The 23552-nt window shown below is 46.5% G+C and overlaps 2 protein-coding genes across 4 annotated transcripts in view; both read right to left on the bottom strand.

Moving 5' to 3' along the window:
• The window catches only part of MEIKIN (meiotic kinetochore factor), an 836714-nt gene that overhangs the window by 795284 nt on the left and 17878 nt on the right, over positions 1–23552 (bottom strand). The window lies entirely within an intron of this gene.
• LOC144769126 (uncharacterized) lies at positions 17073–23382 on the bottom strand. The gene is made up of 5 exons (XM_078653127.1): positions 22060–23382; positions 19386–19485; positions 19183–19281; positions 18901–19041; positions 17073–18732 (listed from the first exon to the last, which is right to left on the bottom strand). The coding sequence occupies exons 1-5, from the start codon at positions 22315–22317 to the stop codon at positions 17075–17077; spliced, it is 2256 nt and encodes a 751-aa protein (XP_078509253.1). The 5' UTR covers positions 22318–23382; the 3' UTR covers positions 17073–17074.

Genomic DNA, 23552 nt, shown 5'->3' with positions numbered 1-23552 from the left:
TTCTTATCGGGATCTGAGGAAGGAAGGTTCAGGGTGCCCCTAAATACTAAGTTCAGGGGTGTTACAGGTAGGGCAAGGGCAGGGACCAATGGCTCCCTGTCCTGGGGTGGGTACAACCCAAGCCTGCGGGAGGGGGGCATGAGCCAAGCTGTGATTGGGCAGGGCTCCCCATCTTCAAGATGGCTGGAGCCCCGGGTCGTGCTTCACCTCGCCTCTCCCACCTGAGGGGTGGAGTTGGCACAGGCTGGCACACCCCCTCTTCCTGACGTAGAGTTTCCCGCCAGTCTTCCCACCAGAGTGGGGGTCGGAACTGGTGGGGGCCAGTTGCTGAGTACAGCAAATGGTCTGGAGAAGCTCACAAGGTCGGCATGCCTATGAAGCTTACCCCTGCCCATCCTGGGGGAGGAGACCTAGCACCGCGCCCAGGATGTGCATTGTTGCAGGCCCAAGAGAGCGGGGGGCTCTCCACCCAGGGGTCCAGCAACATGTCTGCTGTGTGGCAGCCTCTCAGTCCAGACGTGGATTGTAGGTTAGGTTTTCAGGGGGCATCTCTAAGACGCCCTCTGGTGCATTTTACATTAAATCCTGCACTGGCATCAGTGCAGGTTTAATGTGCTGAGAAGTTTGATATCAAACTTGTCAGTCTTTAGTGTAGCCATTATGGTGCTGTGGAGTTCATAATGACAACCTCCCAGCACCATATACTCTTAATGGCAACACTGCACTTACAGTGCCCAGGAATGGCCCTGGGTACTGTAGGGGCACAGGGCTCATGCACCTGTGCCCACACCACTGGCATAGTGCACCCAGCTAGAGGGGTGACTGAGGTATGCCAGGGCAGTGGGTCTTGTGGGCGTGGCACACAGGGATGTGTGCCATGTCGACTGTTTAGTTCTGTACTTCGACACACAGCCTGCAAAGGCAGGGTGTGGGTGTCAGGGTACAGGGCCCCCAAGGGTGGCACAATAAGTGCTGCAGCCCTTAGGGGTTTTGTCTGGTCACCATGCCCTTGGTACCTAGGGTACCATTTACTAGGGGCTGACAGGTGGCCAGAGATGCCAATAGGGTTTTGTTTTCAACACGGTTTTAGGGAAGGAACACAGGCCCTGGGCACCTGGTTGGCAGGAGCCCAGGGCACACTCAGTCAAAGTACATCAGCAGTTCAGCAAAAAGTGGGGGCATACCAGTGCAAGAAAGATGGCACTCACAAATGTGGCATCTCAGTTTTTTTTATGTTTTCTGTTTATTCCTCACACACACTATGTGTCTTCGTGTAATCGGTCTTCTTTGTTCGTTTGATCTTTTCTTTAATGTGGTCTTCTTTTTCTTGCAACGTTTTCTTTGATAGTATGTGGTTATTGTTTAGTTTCCTGGGTAAGCTGTAAATCTAAAAAGTGTATGCCAGTTTCACACTCAATCTTTGCTGGGTCTACTTTTTTAAAGGTGAGTGATTGTGTGTAAAAAAGAATGGTGATATTTGCTTTTAATGTGTTTTATGTTCACATGATATTTAGCACACCTGCAAGACATTTCAAAAGGCAACAAAAAATAAATGCAGAATTTGTAAATAATATGTGATTTATATCATTTTATTTTTCTGGTTTAAAGTGGGATTTGTTTCCCCTTCCTATTGTGCTGAAGACAGAATTGCATATGGCAGCCTAATTTGAACTATTTCTCTTTCACTTCTAAAAGGGTGCTCCCTGCTCAGCAGGATCCCATGTAGAAGTGTGCTCCCTGCTCAGCAGAAGCCCATGTAGAGCTATCCGTTTGCTTGACATATTCTGCTGCCTGTGCCATCTATTCCCCTCATATTCCTCCTTTTGTAATGTGACAGCTGAATTGCTGAAAAGTGAAACTTGTTCAGAATGCTATTTTCGGAAGCGGTGTTACTTTTTAAATGAGCTATATCTCTCTTCACCCTATTCTTTCTTTCCCTCCTCCTCTCTAAATCGTTTTTATGTGTGCATTTATGAGAGAGGGGGAAAGAGTTGGCCTAATTTGTTGCGACTGCTATCATTCAGATTGTATCAGGTGGTGCTTCGCGGATTTTTGTGGGTGATCGACACACTCACCCTGTCCAGTGCCTGCGGTCATCACTTTAGAGCGAATAAGGACATTTGCCACTGCGCTGGAACCTGAAGAGAGTTTGAAACTCTTGTACGGAATGGGCAGTTGTCCCGACTGTGTGTTTTGTTTGTTTGTGACAGATTGTCGTTTTGTTTGGTATCATGTGTGTTTATTTGCAGGTTTGTGCATATACTTAGGTTTGTTTGGAAACATTTCTGCGCTGGCAGCGCAATTCAGAAGCCACTGCCACGCATCTGGGTCCGGACTTTGCTGGCTCGCCTCCCGGCAACTTTGTTTTTTCCTGTACGGAATGAGGCTGGCACCCGCCCCTGTATTGGAAGGACATGAGTAGTTGAGGTATTGTACCTCTCTCGTGGCAATTAGCTATCGCAACTAGCCCCTGCACATTGGACTTCCTATTCTGGGGGCTGTGGCGGTACGAGGGGACCCAAGAAGAGGCCTTGTGATCTGGGGACAGTGGAGTGTGTCAACATGTCCTGCGTTACTTGTGCTCCGCAGCAGTGAATCTTTACATTAGCTCTCCCCCCATTATCACCGACCTGCGCTGCTGTATAAATTGGGCATCCTGGGAGTTGCAGTCCGTAGTACACGAAGGATCTGCAACAGGTGAGCATCATTGGAAGGGGGAGGAGCGGACCCATGCTACTCATTTACTGGAGTCAAGCTATCCAGGCTGAATGAAGGCCGATAGCCAGAAACCGGTCCTTGGATGCTTGATTCCGGTCTGGGAAAGACATGGCTTGGTAATTCGGACTGGACTGTTCCCATGAGGCACAGAGTCAGAGCTGATTTGCATATAGCCAGTCTCTAACCCAGGGTGGTGTGGAGTGCAAAAAAACGATGGATTTAGGTCCAGATCCTTGTACTAGGGTGAATGTATGACATTGTTCTACATTATGTCCATCAACTTGTTTTTTGCATGTTTCTCATTTAAAGGCAGCATGCAACAACACACCGTGATTTCCACTTCTGGTGTTGGGCGCTGAGGAAGGCGAAAGCCGAAATGCATTCGCCGCCACTGGAGCTGTTTTTTGGAAAATAAAGCCTTTCTAACCGGTCCACTCTGGGCTCCTGCTGCTTCTTTTGAGGGAGGTTTACTTGGATACTTATATTAGTGTTTTAGGTGTCCATGTACTTGCTTGGGCATGGCCATAATAATTGGTGTAGCCCCGCTGGCACGTTGATACGATATCTTTGTGCTGCATTCCGGGTGCGTTTACGTGCTTGTTTTTTATGCTTTCCATTTGCTAGAGTCTGTTTGGCATACGTCTGTGCAATAATTTGCATACTTTTTTTAAACTAATGTAAAAGAGTGTTTCTTTGAGTGACTTTGTGTTGCGTATTTGTATTTGCTCGCTGCTGACCTCTGCAGTGACTTATGCAGGAAGGCTCTGCCAGTCTTTCATCCCAGTAAATAAAGTACCAGGAACTTAGATAATGGTAACAAATTATTTATGTTTAAAAAAAGTAAAACCTATATTTGTTAAGGCTAAGCAAAAAGCATCTCTCATCTTTAAAAATAAATGGTCACTATGCATGGCAAGGATAATGTTGTAACACACACTTGTCTCCACAAGGAGAATATTCTCTCAAACACCAAGAAAAGCTATCCCTTTTACATGTACAATGTTTCCAATGGTCAGTACCACATTAACCAATAAATACTAACTCCGCCACAAAAAGCAGTCTACCACACTGCAATATCATGCCCCACATGCAGCCCTTGCCCTCACACAGCCCTAAACCTCACACATCAACACTATGGTAACCCTCATTGCATCGATCAACTTACTTTGTTTGGCACTTCCTTTACCACTTAATTCACCCACTTGCTATCCTATTGTTCCATCCAAGGATCATTCTTACATTCACTCATCCACATACACATGAGCACAAACCTGGCAGTATGAGAAGAAGCATGTTTAAGAAAACCCAAGATCAACTAGCTTTGCCAATGCTTTTGTTAAAACACAGTGTAAGCCATCTTGGAACAGTAAAGAATATCAAAGCATACCAAGACCATTCAAAGATCAATGGTGTTTGCCATACTTCATTACAATTATAGGAAGGGTAACCTAGTTCTAAGATGGCCATCTACATGTACACAGCATTGGCTAAGTTAATAACTCAGTGGGAGGCCATTAGTAGTAAGCCGGGATACCACTCATCAAAAAATCCTGGTCGCAAAAGTGACATGTCTGGTCGCAAAAGGCTGGTCGCAATTTTGACAGCTTTTGACATGTCTGGTCTTAAACTCCTGGTCGCATTTTTGACAGTTTAAGACCAGGACTGTTTAAGACCAGGGTTTGATCTGGCCTTAAACAGTCTGGTCTTAAACTTCTGGCCTTAAATTTAACAGCTAGGGCTGCAAAAATGGACATGCCCAGGAGTGCTCAGGCCTGGTCTTAAACAGTCCTGGCCTTAAACTGTTGGTCTCAAACAAGTGACAGGTGGCCCGAGTGTTGACAAGGGCCGGCAGGTGCCCCGGAAGGGGCGTATGAGTCACAGGGGGCGGGTTGTTTTTTTGGAGGTAGAGGCGTGGCAAAGCAGCCCTACGGCCATGTGTCCCTGTTGTGGTGTAGAGGTATACGCCTCTTTTAGGGGTGGTGATTTCTTTGAATACATATAAGCCTTTGTCAGGAGCCTGTTGTAGCAAGCAGCCGCTGGACAACGTGAAGGGTCACCATGGCAGAAAGGAAGAGCTACAAACCATTTGAGAGAAAACATTGGTTTGGTGGCTCAGAGATCCCCGTCAGTAGCTTTTACAGAACCAGACCTGCGGTAATGGAACATAATGCTCAACCAGGAGAACCTTCTGGCTGGGGGTTTGTTAAGCAATGGCCGAGCCGGGTGGACCCGATTAAGCGTTACAGCAGCTCTAGCGAGTGTTCGAGTGACGGTTTGGCGTCTGAGCAAAGCATGCTCTTGGAGTTGGAGGATGAGGAAGAATCCATAGTTCCTCCTAATACACCCGTCTATGAAACCATGGATGTTCACATGACGAGTCCTCAGGAAGTAGGTGTGCAACAGCCTGGTACAAGCGTGGAAGATGAGGGCTCACCAATGGATATTACCGACTCTCAAGATGTCAGAGTAGCCGACGCGGGGTTTGAAAATGTGGAGGTGAGTTAAAATGTTAGGAGCAACTATTTTGCATAAGGATGTATTTTATTTCTTCAACTACCAAACGTTAATCTTACTTATGGCCCCTCTAGAGAGCACCAGCTCCTAACACACCCATCTATGAAACCCCGGATGTTCACATGACGAGTCCTCAGGAAGTAGTTGTGCAACAGCCTGGTACAAGCGTGGAAGATGAAGGGTCCCCAATGGATATTACCGACTCTCAAGATTTCAGAGGCGCTGCAGAGGATGGTGAAAATGTGGTGGTAAGTCAAAAAAAAAAAAAAAAAAAAAATGTTAGGAGTAGACCCCTTACATGAACGTTTGTTGTCTTTCTAACGCTAACGGGTTGTCAATATTTGTCTTTTGAACCTAGGATGAAACACCGAAAAGAACTGATGCCCAGGGGCAGACTGCAAAAGGTCGCAGCTTGAATCTGTCTTGTATATGCTGTGCAAACCAGACGGGGAGTTCCACAAATCTGGGGACACCTATGTCTAAGGAGTGTGAAGAGTGTTCTAAGAACGACGACTCTGAAAAACCAACGCCAGGGTTCACCAGAGTTGGGTTCACCACTGATGACATATCAAGTGTTAAAGGTTTCGCAGCTGTGGTTGTATACACATGCGTCAAAAGGGACTATTACAGCCTGTGTTTCGGCCATCGTATTAACGACCCTGAACAGGGGGCGCACGAGTGTCTATCCGGATCATACAGAGACCGTGTAATCCGGTACATATGTAGTATGCTAGACCCGTACAAGATGCATAAACTGCTAAGGGTGGTGCACGGCCTGAGCGCTGAAAATAGTTTTGTCCATCCGAACATGCTGAAGATCATGATAGCGGCAGTCAAGGAGATACGCTATGCCAACGACCCCTACGCAAAACTAAGAAGCATGCCAGGCACAGGTGTGTGCTGTGACAAAAAGATGGCACAGAGACTTATAGAAAGGCGCATGTGTAATCTGTATCTAAAAAACAGAAAAGTGGTATCCTTGGCACCACAAAGGCTGTTTTATAATAGATAAGGCCTGATGTATTGTGACCTTATAGCGTGCATTTAAAGTAATGTAGTAGAATGTTACACCCTCAAGATACCTTTATGTAAACCATACTTGCTATGTAATAATGTAAAATGTCTGTGATATGGTAATACTCATTCTTTTTTAATAAAATGTTCTTACACAAAACAAGCGTCTTTCATTTCCTGTACTGTAATGCCCGCTAACATGTCGGAGGGCCTGTTAAGAAAACTTTATTATGATACAAGAGGGGTTGGCAGCTTTGGAAGCGGCGCAGCTCTATATAGAAGGGCTGTGGCTGAAAAGGAGTCTGTAAGCAGAGAAGCTGTGAAGACATGGTTATCAGGAGAGGAGGCATATTCACTACATAAACCTGCCAGAAGACGTTTTAAGAGACGACCCACAATCGTTAATGCGTGTATAGATTATCAGTGGCAAGCGGACATAATCAGCCTTCAAGATATAGCAAAACATAACGACGGTGTGTGTTATATATTAACAGTCATAGATGTGTTGTCCAAGTATGCGTATGCAGAGGCGATGCGTGATAAAAGTGGAGCTAGCGTCACAGACGCTTTTAAAGCCATCTTCGATAAGGGGCGTATTCCTCAAAAACTACAAACAGACGCAGGAAAAGAATTCTTAAACAAGTCATTTCAGAAATTATTAAAGCAGCATAATGTTCAACATTTTGTAACACACACGGAGGTAAAAGCAGCGGTTGTAGAAAGGTTTAACAGAACTTTAAAGTCTAAGATGTGGCGGTATTTTACGGCCAACAATACATACAGATACGTGGATGTTCTACAGGCTTTTATAGCTGTATATAATGCCAGTTATCATAGGACCATCAAAATGGCACCTGAAGAGGTAACAACTGATAATTCGTTAACTGCCTGGAGAAACGTGTATGGGTCTAACTTTGGTACAAAGGTGAAGAAGTCTGTTTTTAAAAATGGTGATCACGTCAGGATTTCAAAACTGAAAGGAGTCTTCACGAAGGGTTACCAACAGACCTTTAGTGATGAAATATTTATAGTGGAAAGTGTGGAGCTTAAGGAAGGGGTGTATATTTACAGGCTAAAGGACTACGATGGGGAAACGGTGTCAGGATCCTTTTACAAGGAAGAGTTACAAAAGGTGCCCGATGATCCAAACCGCGTGTATAGGGTTGAAAAGGTTCTGAAAAGGAAAGGTACCGGTGCTAAGAGCCAGGCATATGTCAAATGGCGCGGATGGCCTGAGAAATTTAACAGTTGGGTGTTGGCCAGCTCCCTGAAGGGTGTGTGAACTAAAAGCCTCTGCGACGATGGAGACTACACCCTTTTATATAACCTTACCATCCAACGCTTCTAAGGACATGTTCCCCAACAATCAGATTTCTAATTACACCGTCAAATTGGCTAAGGCTGTGGACCTGAAGGGGGGCTGGGAGGTCGCCCTAACAGAAATACAATACCCTAGAACATGGAATACATTTACAGCGGCTGAAACCAAGTTTTACATCAAGAGGGACCAGGACCCCATGGGCATACACACATCCTTCCCACCAGGCTACTACCCACACGTAACAAGCATTATCGAAGCCATCAACAAATCCATAGCCAGTATAGAACCACATCCGAATATTCATCTGGCGCTAGATAATGTGAGAAGGAAGGTGTTTCTTAAATCCGTAAATCGAAACAACCTGTTTAACTGTTCAGGTAAATTAAGAAGGATTTTAGGGACAGTACAACATGTGAAAAGCCCCGTGGAACCAGATCACACGTGCCCCGATATTAATGGGGGGTTCTACACGCTCTATGTGTACAGCGATATTGTAGAGTCTCAGAGGATAGGTGATAGTTACTCGCCGTTGTTAAGGTGGGTGCATGTACAGGGTGATAATAATACCATGGTCAACATACAATTTAACAAACCCGACTACGTCGCAGTTTCTAAAAACCATTTTGACACTATTTCAATTATGATCTACGATGATCAGTCTGAGCCGGTGGCCTTTAAATACGGGAAAGTTATTGTCAAGCTTCATTTAAGGCCTAGACACGACAGAGGGTATTAAGCAGCCATCATGGTGGTTATGAAAACCTACGGAGATCCGTCTATGTACAGAGACTATTACAGAAGTCAAGCCGGTTATGGAGGACCACCGTACTTTCAAGGTTCACCTGTTATGTACGGGGCGGGATTAGGGGGATTCTTTAGGAGTCTGTTTAGAAGAGCTATGCCTTTCCTGAGAAGAGGCTATGAAATTGCAAAGCCTCATGTTAAGGCTGCTGCCACGAACATTGCCCAGGAGGTGGTGGGGTCTGTTACATCGGCGGTTGCAGAGCGCATGAACAAGCAACCTCAAGAAGGAGCTGGTTTGATGTATAAGCCACGCGCTAGTGTCAAAAGGAAACGGCGTGTTTCCAGACGCAGGGGTCCCCCAGCCCCCTATAAAAAAAGGAGGACCTCTTCAAAACGTCCTCAGAAAAGAAGAGCTCCAAGACGGAAGAGAGCTGCGAAGAAACGAACCGGCTCTAAAGTAAATATTTTTTAAAGACTTGTAAACACAGCCATGGCCTTCGTACATTGTGGATCTGGAGAGTGCGCCAAATCAGAGTTAGACTTGTTTAGTCTAAAACCTACGCAGACAAGCATCGAAAACAGCTTCTTCATGGAGGTGTCACCTTTAGCAGCATTGACACCTCTGGCACCTATAGAGTTTTATGTGTCAGGGGCCACGGATATGTATTTGGATCTCAACAACACTCTGCTGCATCTTATGTGTAAAATCGTAAAAGCGGATGGGTCCGACATTGCCGACGACGCTAAAGTGGCACCGATCGCTTACCCTCTAGCTACCATGTTTAATCAAGTGGACATCACCCTGGGCGACCGACTCATCACCCAGAACGATAACATGTACGCCTACAGAGCCTACATAGAAAGCATTCTAAATTACAGTAGCGAAGCCCTTGACACACAACTTTCAGCGGGTCTCTTTCACAGGGATACACACGGTCAGTTTGAAATCACAGCTCTGGATGGTGATAATAAGGGCTTTATAAAAAGAGCGGGGCATGCTGCAGCCAGCCGTACCTTTGACCTCCTGGGGCGCATACATTCGGACCTCTTCTTCCAAGATAAACTGCTCATCAACGGAATTGATCTTAAGATCAAGCTCAATCGCAACAAGGACTCATTCTGCCTCATCAACGGGGATGCTGAACAGTACAAGCTGAACATACTGTCTGCGAGTCTGTTTGTAAAGAGAGTGAAAGTGTCCCCGAGCGTCAGGTTAGCGCACGCCGAAGCTTTGCAAATATCCAACGCCAAGTACGCTGTGGAAAGAGTAGCTCTGAAGGTATTCAGCATCCCTGCAGGTACCCGCTTAACACAACAGCAGAATTTATTTCTGGGACAGCTACCAAAACTCATCATCATAGGGTTTGTGGACAATACAGCTTTTAGTGGCACCTATGGCTCAAACCCCTTCAATTTTAAACACTACAACATCAACTACGCAGCGTTGGTCCACGAGGGCAATGTGATTCCTGCAAAACCCTACACCCCCAGTTTTGAAGCAAGGCATTACATCAGGGAATATCAAGGACTGGTTTCGATAACAGGAAAGCATCAAAGGGACTGCGGTGTAGCCGTGTCAAGAGAAGGCTATGGCCGTGGATACACGCTGTTCGCATTCGACCTGACACCGGACATGGAAGATGGCGATCACTACAACCTGGTCAAAAATGGGAATCTAAAAGCTGAAATACGATTCGCTGCTCCACTACAGACTAATGTGAACATGGTCGTATTCTCTGTATTCGACAGCATCATTCAGATCAACCACGCAAGGCAGATTTTGTTTGACTATCTTTAAAAACATTGGTGAAATGGATACGGTGCAGATACGTGACTTCTTAAGCAGACATAAATACGCTAGGAAATACTTTTTGGGTGTTTTCCCTAGCGATGGGTTACCAGGCGAAATAGGGGCAGAAAGGCCCTGCACCCTAGTCTTTAACACAGACCCGCATGACCAGGCTGGGACACATTGGGCGGCCATGTTTATAGATGTTGATAAGGTTATAGTGTTTGACAGTACCGCAGAGTTCCCTGAGCACAGACTCTATACAACTCCTATATTCAAGTTTGTGAAAAAAGCTGCAGCTGTGGTGGAGTATAACAAACTAAGGGTGCAGGATTCCATGGCCATCACATGCGGGGAACATTGTATTTATTTTATCAGTAAAATGTCACAGGGTCTTTCGTTTAGAAATTTCTTAAATCTATATCCGGGGGATCTTGTTAACAATGACCGTATAGTTGCGAAATATGTAAAAGAAAACACCTGGGTGTCGGTCAGACCTGTGAAAACAGAATATGTACCTTGTCAAAACTGTAAGGGTTTATAACAGTTGTATGTCTAAAGTTGAACGTTTAAAATAAAAGACATTATATTTTTTTAAAAACATGCATTCAGACTCGTTATTTCAATATACATGCAACATGAAATGATTTTTTGAAAGACGACTGAGACGGTTTGTAAAGTTATAACAAGGTGTTTATTACAAATATTTAGTTGACAAAACTTTACTGCAGAAACCTAGGAATAAAAAATCACACACAATTAATCAAAAATCCAAGCGATGGGTGGCTGGGTCAATGTCTTTTTTTTTTTTCGAGATGTCGTCGGCTGGGTAGGGGTAGACCAAGTAGGAGATAGTCTAGGGCCTTCAGAACCTGTAGGCGATGGCAGTAGGGGACTCTTCAAATTGTCTAGCAGGCGCCGGTGTTCATTATTACCAACAAGCGTGGAGGGTATATTGAGTTCAGCAGCGGCCCTCAGAAACTGCTCCCAGCCTCTCGGTGCATTTTGAGGCGTTAGGATTTTGGGGTGGGTCAGACCTTTGACTAGATCGTACATATGCGACCCTGCAACAGGTTGGCCCTTGTAGAGAAACTCACCGCGTTCATTCCAAGAGGCTAGGTCTTTAGAAGCGGCTAGTTTACTCATCAGCATCTGCGCAGCCCCTCTGTGCCTTTGACCTATATTTTTTAGGAGGTCTCCAGCAAAGGTATCTGAAGCTGTCGCCCCATCGGGAGGCGGTTGTAGGGGCTGAGGGTCGGGGGCCTGAGCAGCTGGTTGTTCAGAGTCTGGGGTATATAGAGTCAACTTGTTCTTCTCAGTATTCCACTGGGTGTAGTAATTTAAGAATTTTTTTAGAGTGCTGTTGTAAAGGTTAGCCTTGTCGTAGGGGTTTAGATCAGTCCTGCTCAAAATGTCCTTAATTTCAGTATCCAGGCGTAGAGTCTCATTTCTACGAATATCCCAGGCATTGTCCGTGGTGGACCCCAGCTGCTCCATTTGCTGCCTAGGAACCAGATACATTTTGGTGGCATGATCCATCACTGACCCGAGAGGAGGCTTGTAATTACAGGTATAGCTATGCCCAGCAAGTTACCTATAAAACCTCCAGACTGTTTCACCAGTTTCTTCTTTGTTATGAGTGAGCCCCTTTTATTACTGAGCTTCTTGATGAGCCCCTTCTTCTTCTTCAGAACCTGTAACTGACGCTTTGATATAGGGACGTTGCCTTTTAGGGTGTTTAGGGCTATTTCTGAAATGGCGGCCACTAAATCGTCAGAAGCGGTGCCCAGGATGGCCTTTCGGTGTTGGGGGCTGGCTGTAACAAGCATTTTCAGGAGAGCTAAATTGCGGCGTAGGTGTGTAGACATGGTCACCACTGAGCGTTATAAGGGCTGGCCTGTAAATGGTTCTAAAAGACTTCACCGCTGCTTTTTATAGGGCCTGGTCTTGGGCTTTGGTGTGTAAACTACAGGTAGCTCTGGGGGAAAAATATCGGCCCTTAGTCTATAGTCTTCTAGAGTTTCGTTTTTTAAGTCTACCAACAGGTACCCGTGGGGTTTTGATGTAGCGTCGTTAAAGGCCTCCATGAAGAAGTGTGTGTTTCCGGGGTACATCTGTTTAGCTATGACAGCTATTTGTTGTTTGTCCCGAGGGTTTTTAAATAAAACAAGGTATGAAGCGTTGAGAGCTATAGACCTACTGTTCTTGCCTTTGTAAAACAAGTTCTGCACAATGTAGCAGATGCTTAGATTGCGATGATGTGAATATTGAGTAAAAGCTCTCTCTAACTCTGGATGATCACCACCTTCACGCATCAGATCATCAACAATTATCATATTTACAAGGGTTGGTGGTAGTAGTTCATCATCGTTGAGGTTATTCGGTATACCCTCTATAAATTTGATATGTGGGAACCGACTGCCCAAGTCTGTATAAAGAGGCTGCCAGCATGAATAAAGCCACACAATGTTGTTAGGGGTTTGTGATAAAGCAGAGTTGGCATTTTCTAAGAGCTTTTTTATAAAGTAGCTTTTACCACAGTTTGAGGGTCCTGCTAGCACGCAGGAGAATGGATGCTGTAACCTGGTGTCCATGCTGTGGCGGCTGTCTCTCTAATGGGCCTAATAACCATAAGGCAGTGTTTTATAGTCGGTGGTCAGGACCCTTTTATCAAAAACAACTCGCAATGTTTTATGTAGAGGCTCGGTTGTGATTTCCCACTTCTTTTTGGATCTGACTATGCAGGGCTGGTTCACGACTATGGTTTTAGCATTCTCAGAATCGTCTGCTGTAACGTATTCGTGCACCAGATTCTTCAAGCTATCAAAATTGATTTTTAGGGTGTTGCTGACATTTAATGTTATCCCTTTGACCTTCATACACACCTTGTTCTTGTTGGTACGGTAGCTGTATGTTTTAGGCCCTGAGGAAGTATATTCTTTTATATACTCGTCCTTATCTAGCTCACTGGTTAGGTTACCCAGATAATCTCCTAGAGGAGGGTCTTCATCCCCCGGTTTGCTCAGAAAAATCACAGAATCTGTATCGTGATACAAGCAGCGATCCTGGAGCTTATCCATAACCCCGTAAAGCTCTAGACGAGCGTGGGCTGTCGTGAAGCAGGCTATGAAAATGTTTATGTTGTTACTCGATGTGGGGTACTCTTGGGCATATTTCCAACACAAAGCCGCGGTATCGTCATCGATAAACTCGCAGCTGGACACCTCGTAGCATGGGGCAAACAGGTACTTGAACAGTTCATCAGGATCTGATATTAAGGTAGTATTTGAAAGGTTTGTGCGCTGTGCAAATTTTCCCCATAAGGAGTTGAGACAGAGTTTGGCTAACTGTCGGCGTGCAGGATTGACCTCTATCAGATGGGATCGTAAACGGATACCCTCGTGAGCGTAGTAGTCATCGATGTATTTCTGTTTTGCATCCTGACTAGTACACCAGTCAGGATACCCTGAGGCCTCCTGCTTGTCTCTGAGAAACAAATTAATGTAGGGGGCAAAGAGTTGTGTTGTAGTGTTCTTAAAGTGCCACACTTCGTGTACTCTACCTAGCCTGTACCCTTTCTCTAAGGCAGCTTGTACCTCGATGCTACACCAGGTCCCTGTGAGCATCCTTTGTTCCTCGGTGTGTGTGCAGCCGTCAACCTCTTTAAGCATCGCACAGGTTCGGCAGAGGGGGAACATTAGCTTGCCATCGACTCTGCATGGTAACACCGGGAAGTAAAGCTGCTTAGGAGGATATATTTCACATTTGATAAGCCCAAAGTATTCGTCTAGGGGCTTAAAATCTCTATAGATGATGGTGGGATGACCCACCGGGTACAACTTCATCTTGTTCACAAAAGGGTACAGACTGGTGAAATCATAGTAGTGTATTTTCTCACCCTCACCAACGGCCTTGTACAGTTGTATGGCATTTGTACGCCCCCCAAATAAGGCATCTCGGGGCTCCAAAGGTGTGGGTAAATCATGAGTCTTAAGAAAAGAGCAGAGGTCTGTGTCGGTTTTTAACATGTCTAACCACTCGTGCTCCCAAAGAACTCTCATAGCAAAGCCACTGTTTTCAACATACTGGGCCTTTGTCAGAGTACGTCTGTATAAGTGTTCAAATTTGGCACCCAGCATTTTGTTATATTCGTGGGGCTTGTAACACTTGGGGCAGCCGTGGTAAAAACAGCCGTTGAATTCAAAGGCTGTCGGCACACCCTTAATTACAGAGTACCCGTCCAGGTAATAGGGGCCCAGGCGGAATTCACCAGCCTGTAATGCATGTTGAATCTGGATGTCTTCCTTCTCAGAGACGTACATGAGCCACTGGATAGAGGGGGTTGAATAACGTTTCTGTTTACCGTTATAGAGGTCTGGCGGTACTAGAGCGATAGTTTCTGGCCTCAAAAACATGTGTTTGTAGATGGACATACACATGGATGCCAGAGTGACGTTTTGAAATGGGTCTATGTATTCGACCGCATGCTGTATTTCAGGGGTTTTGGATGTCGAGGCCTTGACTTTCTTAGTCAATGTCTTAGGTTTCAAGGCCTTGACTTCTTTAGTCATAGACACCACAACATCTCTGAAAAGGTTACAAGCTTGCCGGAGGATCATTACATCAGCCTGACAATAAGCTTTCAACTCTGTTTGAAAGTGAAACTCCTTTTCACGGTTTTCAGAGTACCACTCTAGAAAGCTCACTTTCTCATCAGGCATCATGTATTCAACCCCGTAGCTGTCAGGAGGCGGCATGGGTCCCACATAATTCTGGTTAGCCCAGGTGTTGAAAAAGTGTGGAAAATACCCTTTACAACCTTGGAACCCAAAGGCCTTTGGCAGCTTGCTCAATTTCATGGGTAGGAAATTCAGGGTGTCTATGAAGCGTATTTTTAAAGGACATACCGTCATCAGCATCAGTTTAGACCCCTGGGTTATGAGTTCCACCTGTATCTTTTCACGAATCATGTCTCGTAGAATAAAGAAGGAGTCATAGGCTTTCGAGTTGTGGGCTAGCATGGTATATCCTTGGAATTTGGCCTGAATGAAAGTGCTCAGGAAATCACCAACGCACGTTCGTCCCTCAAACTCCCAACTGTCGTCGGAAGTTAGATGGTGCGCGTAAATGTAGTTAGGCTGGTGTACCCCCGTCTCTTGTGTGCACTCTATATCAAACACTATATAGTCTTCGGTCTTGGTCTGAGATGGACCTTTAACCATATAACACTGATGGTTGGTACCGGCTTTGTAAGATACATGGCAACGGGGACATATCATACCTTTGCACTTGTGATTCACTGCCACATACCGCCCACACTCGCTACAGTCCTTTTTAGGGACGCAGCTGTAAGATTGCTCGTGTATGCTCAAACAGTTTTGCGAGCGACAAAACAACCTACAGATGCCGCACCTCACCTTTAGGGTAGCGTCTTCTATGCAGCCGTCCCTCTGACACATCTTACAACACATTTCACACTGGTGGTATGTTTTATTGTTGTATATATGATCGCAGTGGGCGCACACATATTTGGCCCCCAGAAAACCTTTAAGGTTCAAGATACCGTAAAAATGATTTTCCATGTGGAGGACATATACGGTCTTGTTTCTCACAGGTTCCCCGGTTGTAAAGTACTTCCAGGAACCGCTGTGATAGAGAACTTTCACCGTCACGGCGAAATAGTTCTCAAAAAGACCTATATCACCAAAGCCGACCATTCGGTCAGGAGGTATTTCAAGAACCTCATGGGCTTCAGCAGCTCTAGACATGATGACAGCGTCAGGGGTCTTGCGAGTCATCAACAGACCCACGATGCTGGCCGCCAGACATGTATTGGCAGTGGCGTTGCTAAAGTTGAGCAGCCACCTCTGTTTCTTGCCAATTATTTTACTGTATAGTACGCTCTTTAAGGGTCTGGAAACACCCCCCTCACGCCCCCGTACAATGAGGGCTATGACTCTAAACGTGCCATAGGCGACTAGTTCAGCCTTACTCTGTAAAAGCCTTGAGAGGTTTTCTAAAAATTGCACAGCATCAAAAACATCTCGGGTCTTCCGCCTGGTGAACAACGGTGTGTCAAAACCCTGCCCCTGGAAGCGGAGTTGGAAAAAGTCATTAGGCCCCACAGCGTGTAACAACCTTACTATGAGCTCCTGCACAGCCTGATGTATAGCCAGAACACCGTGAGTGGTTGATGTTATTTGATGTAGGTTAACAAATCTAAACTCCTCATAGTGTTCTACGGCCCTAAACCTCTCTACATTGCGAGTGTAACTCCTAACACTCTCTAAAAACAAGGGCTCTGGGCCCTCATCAGTAGGAGTGTGATTTGTGGAGGTGTTCTCTGATGTGTCACTTTGGGAGGTCAGGTTGGTCCCTGTCTCAGAGGTCCTTGTAAACCTGCGGGTAGCGCATATTCTAGCCTTCTTGAGCTTATTTATTAAAAGCCGGCGTTGCTTTGTACTATTAAGCCACTTTTGTTTTTTTTTACGGGCCCAGGCTTTTCTAGATACCAAGCCCCAGCCTATCTGAACAGGTAGGTCGCTGTCGTTGGATGTCTTGTTCATGGAGGCCCCCGCTACAGTTCCACCCCTGGGTCCTTCTGAATGTTGCGTTGTTTGGAGTTTTGCCATCCCCCCTACCCCCTTTAAATGGCCGACCCTGGGGATGTTAGACCCTGCCCCTATGTATTGTCGGTGGTGAAGTGCTGGCTTATATGCTTCAGGCGTTGATCTTGAAGCTGTGGTACCGTGGTTGAAAGGGTCTAGGGAAACAGGGGTGTCTTGTTTGAAGGGTTCTATGGAAACATTGGGGTCTTGTTTGAAGGTTTGTGGGGTACCAACTGGGCGTTGCTTGAGCAGTTTTAAGAAGCGTGCAGACTTTGTCACTAACCTCTGGACCGTACGGCTATATTTTGAGGGTCTCTTATGAGCACCAGTGGTTGTGGGGGTCTTTAGGGGTTGGTGCTTACATAGTCATGAATGTGTACCTTGTATGTCGGCCACAGCCGCCTGACACATCTGTATGATGTCTTTTTTACAAACCCCAACCCTGGCCACGACCAGATGTTGGGCCTCCCTCTTGTTGATGAGATTGGAATACCCCATATCCATTCTTATGAGTGCACGGTTCGCCTGCCGTTTTAATTTTCGAACCGCCATCTGTATCTCTCTTACGTGTGTCTTCAATACATCTTCTGTGTTTACAGACCCATCTTGTTCCTGCTTAGGGGGGCACACCTTGCGAGGTCTTATAAATGGAGGCACCCCCCCAGTCCCATCTATACTGCAACCCTCAAAGACGGGGTTGGACACGGGTCTGTACACGGGCATGTCCCATGGGATGGACACGGACCTGTACACGCGGCTGGCAGAGGTGCTGGCCTCGGGTTTGGACACGGTACTGTACACAGGATTGGCAGAGGTGCTGGCCACGGGGCTGGACACGGGACTGTACACAGGGTTGGCAGAGGTGCTGGCCATGGGACTGGACACAGGACTGTACACGGGATTGGCAGCTGGGCTGGACACAGGACTGTACACGGGGTTGGCAGAGGGGCTGGACACGGGGGTGTACATGTGAATGGCCGTGGGGCTGGTAGGGTCGTATGCTCCTGGAGGGGTACTCGGGGACAAAGGGTATGAGGATTGTGAGGAGGTGTCGTTGTAATCCTGGGGCCTAGTTGAAATGTCGGTGGTAGGGTGTGGTGCCTGGTTACCTGTGTTCTGTAAACCCTCTGTGCTCAAAGACCCTTGGTACACCGCTTCTGGGGTTCTACCTATGGTGTCTACCAACCCCCTCAACGCCTCAAGAGAGTTGCTAATCGTGGTAGAAGGACCTTCTAGGGGTTGCGCAGTATCACCTGTTGAGACCCTAGGCTGTGCCTGAACACTTACAACCGGTTTTGGGGGCTGTTCAGGGGCGTGCACCTCTACATGTACAGTTATTCTATTTGGCACTGTCTGGGGTTTCAGGACGCTTGGTGGATCCGGCGTTGCCTTAGGGTTGCTGAGGGTCTCTGCTAACTGTAGCTTAGGGACCCCCGGTTTCAGCTTCAGATGTTTCCTTGAGAGGCGCGATGTTTTAGGGGGTTGTGGTGGCGACGCCTCTTCTACACCCACAGGTGCAACTAACACCTCCTTGGGGCTCAAGGTTGTATAGGTCTCATTCAAGGGCTTAGCATCCTTTTTTATAGATAAATCTAGGGGGCTAGCTTGGGGCTCAGGGGTGCTAGGGCTTTTCTTCTCAGGACTTAAGAGCTTTGCCTGACCCTCTTGGAGCACCTCCGGTGTCTTCTTCTTCATGTTTAACTGTTCTGTTTGGGGATCTGTGAATACCTTACAGGCCTTCACACGTTTTAAAGGTTTGGGGAGGTTCTCTGAGTCCCGCTGTTTCTTCTTAAGGGAGGCCTGGTTTGTAGGCAGGCCTCCAGTGTTGACCCCACCCCTGTGCAGAATAGATTGCTGTAGTTGGTTGTTCAGCGTGTTGCTTGGTGTATAGTAGGTAGAGAGTTTTTCCTGGCGTACACGCCTACTCACGCCTTTCGCGCCGCTTCCGTTGTTCTGGACGGATGTTGTTATGTCCGTTAAGGGCGCCACCGACCTCTCTTCAGCAGCATGTTTCTGAGCCGCTTCTAAAATATAAACAGAAAATATATATATATTAGAGAAAGCATAAAAAAAACAACACATACAAGCACCAGCGGACTACGTCCTACACAACCACCTTTTTTGATATAGGCTTTGCTACAAGCAGCTGTAACACCTCTAGTACTTCTCACACCCTTTTGTAAAAAACACACCTGAAAGAGGTCTTTTTGCAGCTCCTTTCTTTGACAGTGGTCCCACTTTAGAAGTTGAAGCTTTCCTCTTCAAGGGGATTTCTTTTGAACCATGCGCCGCCTCTTGGACCTTGACGACGTCCTGGCATAGCGTAGGGACACCTGTAAAAAAAAAATAATACCCAACATTAGACATCTTTTCTGATGATTACCTCTATACATCCTCAGGGTCAGGACTCTGGCCTACCCCACCAACTACCCAGCGTCTTAGACAGTTTAAATAACAGCTGTCTTTTTATTTACCTGTAGGAACTGAAGTGTTTTGCACAGTGTTCAGAGCGTCTTGAGCCTCGATGTACTCCATAAAATCGTCAAAAGCTTGTTGTAGGTCGGGGTCATAAGCTGTAAAAGCATACACACATGAGAGCCCATTAGAAAAAAGAGAACTTCTGAGAGACTGGTGTACAAAACTACGTAGAACTACATAGCTTTAAATATATATATACCTGGCTGCGGGGCTGACAAGTGCCCAGCGTTGCTATTTATTACAGCTGGGGCCAGCGCAGGGGGCACATTGGTGACGGTTGCATTTGCAAGGTCTTGCACCTGTATTAAACATAAAAAAAAAAAAAAAAAAAAGCAGCGGTTTTAGTAAACGCCTTTCTTAAACAAAAGTATCACAACTTCAAACAATTCTTGTATACATTTAAAACCTGATAAGCGGGGTGCACCAACACACATTTTTAAAAAAGCGTTGCAAGTGCTGCGCTAAAACATATGTTAAAAAACAACCTGCGCCATATCCTTTGCTTATGGGGTAAACCACTTTAGGTACACATGGCCCTTCTGACATTTAACCACTACCCTATATACCGGTTACTCTTTTGTAACATGTACATGCCACTTTTCTCTTGTAACACATTGTTTAATAACTCTCACATTTTGAGTGCTTTAAATAGTTGCGCCATTGCCACAATTGCCTACATAACGCTTATTCTTGTGCTTGAGTGTCTGCCTTATATCACAGTATTATAGCTCTAACTGTACTTTGTTTTCTCTTGTAACCTGCACACTTGTCACTTTATTTATTACTCATGTAACTTAACGTTTGCTTTTGTAACCGGCACACATGTCACTCCCCTTATGTTTTGCAACTGTGTCTTATGTAAAGCGCTCTGACACCTTCGGGTAAAGTCTGCGCTAACAAGCAGTATTTTTTCTGTTTGTATCTTTTATGTAACACCTGTAATCCTGAGTCCCTATGTTTTGCAAACAGGTTCTTGTGTAAAGCGCTCTGACAACTTGGGATAAAGTCTGCGCTACATTTTTTTCTACTTGTATCTTTTTTATATAACTCATCCAATTCTTAGTGCTTATGTCTTACAAATGGGTCATATATAAAGCGCTCTGCCAGCCTTCGTGTACAGTTCGCGCTAGCTAATAAAACACAAAAAAAAAAAAAAAAACACCTCGGAGCTGCAGTGCAGGGTCCGCCCCCTCCAGTGATATCACCAACTCATCACTGGTGATATCAGTGGAGGGGCGGACCCTGCCCTGCAGCTCCGTGGTGTGTTTTCCTGTTTGTATCTTTTTATGTAGTGCATGTAATCCTTAGTCCTTATGTTTTTGCAGCAAGTTCTTATGTGAAGCGCTATGCCCCAGGCGTGTCCCGCTATTGTGAAGCGCCCTGACACATTCGGGGTAAAGCCCAGCGCTAGATAATTCTCAATAAAAAACCACACCGGGGCTGCAGGGTTAGGGCCGCCCCTTCAGTGATGTCACCAACTCATCACTGTTGGGGGCGGTCCTTACACAGCAGCCCCGGAGAAGCTCACGCCGCCATGCTGCCTGCTGCTGGATCCACGTGGAGCCCGGGGCTGGTATATACCCTCACAGCCCCCAAGGACACCGGAGCCCTACACCCCTCACCCTCGAGCAACGCCAGCAGCAAGCGGGCTCGTGGGGGATTATTTTTTAAAAAGAACGGCCGCGGAGGCCCAGAGACACCGCGACCCCCACCCCCAGAGCAGCGCCCGAGGCAAGCGGGCTCTGGGGGCCTTTTATTTACACCAGGAGCGGCCGCGGAGGCCCAGAGACACCGCGACCCCCACCCCCAGAGCAGCGCCCGAGGCAAGCGGGCTCTGGGGGCCTTTTATTTACACCAGGAGCGGCCGCGGAGGCCCAGAGACACCGCGACCCCCACCCCCAGAGCAGCGCCCGAGGCAAGCGGGCTCTGGGGGCCTTTTATTTACACCATGAGCGGCCGCGGAGGCCCAGAGACACCGCGACCCCCACCCCCAGAGCAGCGCCCGAGGCAAGCGGGCTCTGGGGGCCTTTTATTTACACCAGGAACGGCCGCGGAGGCCCAGAGACACCGCGACCCCCACCCCCAGAGCAGCGCCCGAGGCAAGCGGGCTCTGGGGGCCTTTTATTTACACAAGGAACGGCCGCGGAGGCCCAGAGACACCGCGACCCCCACCCCCCAGAGCAGCGCCCGAGGCACGCGGGCTCTGGGGGCATATTTTTAAAAATAACGCTGCACTAGGGACCCAGAGACCCCCAGGACACCCCAAGGGACTATGGCGCCCCACCAGGAGCCCCCCTGGACAACTGGCCCCAGGGTTTATTTATTTTTTTAAATACAAGGCCCTCAGGACCCCCCAAGGAGCAGCAAGGACCCCGGAGCCCTCCATGGACCCCTCCAACTCTCTACAGCGGTTTGGTGAGTGCAACCAGGCATTATTAATTTTTTAATTATATGCCCTGTATATTATTTAAAGCCCCTATGGTACCGTTACAGTGTGGTTAAATGTTTCTATGAGCTGTAAAATACCCTGTTCCACTCTGCATGTACCCTCCTAAGGCCTACAACATTATGCCCCTTAAATACATAGCCTGCAAACTCTACCCTACGTCACCACCCCATTAACACTAAATACCTACACACATAGCTTTTTAAACTCAACAAAACCTTTATTCATTTTAAATACCTTTACATTACAATTCAGGTCTTTTTAAACTCCATCCTTCAACAAAACCTTTATTCACATTAAACACAGCACATCGCCTTAAAGATTAACAGTTTACAATCCACACTACATAGTACTATTTTTTAAAAGTGCAACTTTTTTCCAAACTACATGTACACCCTAATACACCATTGCGCCATCCATTATTTACCTTCTCTACATGTTGACAGGCGGTGTCAATCTGGGAAAAGTTGCTCCGGTCCATTCTTGCCTTAAGTTCCTTGGGTTGGCTCCAAAACAATCCAGGCCAGTCACTCCCCAAAGGTTTTGAAGGGCTTGATGGTGTAGAAATCCACAAAGGTTTTCTGACTGGGTTGTAGATGCAGGAGTCCTCCAGGTACAGCAGAACAATCCACGCCAGTCGCTCCTCAAAGGGGGTTTTTTGAATGGGTGTTTGGCAGTGTTCCATGAGGGGCCTTTTTATACCTGTCCTAGCATGCTAATTAGAAGCCCCCCACACCCCTTTATGACTTGAGGGGTGTTTAGAACAATGTCATGGTGGCCTTTGGATGGGAACCTTTTTTTCTATCCTTGTACAGTATAAACAGTACAACATTGTTTACTTTGACACCTGTTACTCAAACTCAAGGCCTATCCTGGGAAGAGTGGGGTTAGACAATGGGGGCCGGTGTAAAACTCTTCACCCCTACGTGACCCCTTCTCCTGGGAATTAGGGAGCCCGGGAACAGAATCTACCTTGGGACTCATATGTCAAATTTCCTGCCAGCCACGTCAAATTGGAACTAAACTGTCAAAATTGAGACCAGGAGTTTAAGACGTGAGGACCCTTTACAGCTTTGACACCTACATGACACATTCTTCTTCACAGGCCCTGGGCTGGGGAACTCAGGACTGCCCCAGCAGCTGTTCAAACATCAGCTGGCTGCAAACCCCCAGTTTTAAAAATGCACAGACATTTCCAGCCTACAACCATGCAGTTTTTTTCTATGCACTTTTAAACACATACACAATTACCACATGTTTTTGCTGCCCTAGCTGTTAAATTTAAGGCCATAAGTTTAAGGCCAGGACTGTTTAAGGTCAGATCAAACCCTGGTCTTAAACAGTCCTGGTCTTAAACTGTCAAAATTGCGACCAGGAGTTTAAGACTGTGAGGACCCTTTACAGCTTTGACACCTACATGACACATTCTTCTTCCCAGGCCCTGGGCTGGGGAACTCAGGCCTGCCCCAGCAGCTGTTCAAACAGCAGCAGGCTGCAAACCCCCAGTTTTAAAAGTGCCCAGACATTCCAGCCTGCAACCAGGCAGTTTTTCTATGCACTTTTAAACACATACACAATTACCACATGTTTTTGCTGCCCTAGCTGTTAAATTTAAGGCCAGAAGTTTAAGACCAGACTGTTTAAGGCCAGATCAAACCCTGGTCTTAAACAGTCCTGGTCTTAAACTGTCAAAAATGAGACCAGAAGTTTAAGACCAGACATGTCAAAAGCTGTCAAAATTGCGACCAGCCTTTTGCGACCAGACATGTCAAAATTGCGACCAGGATTTTTTGATGAGTGGTATCCCGGCTTACTACTGCCATTAAAAGCATCCTGTTGGCTTAGCCAATGCTTGTTTGGTACTACAACAGACACTGTCTGGTAGGATCAATTCAAAGAAACAGTTTTTACAGACATGCA

Source organism: Lissotriton helveticus, chromosome 7, assembly GCF_964261635.1.
Source record: "Lissotriton helveticus chromosome 7, aLisHel1.1, whole genome shotgun sequence".
Taxonomy (NCBI): Eukaryota; Metazoa; Chordata; class Amphibia; order Caudata; family Salamandridae; genus Lissotriton; species Lissotriton helveticus.
The sequence above is the reverse complement of the archived record's forward strand: the minus strand, read 5'-3'. Positions and strand labels throughout refer to the sequence as shown.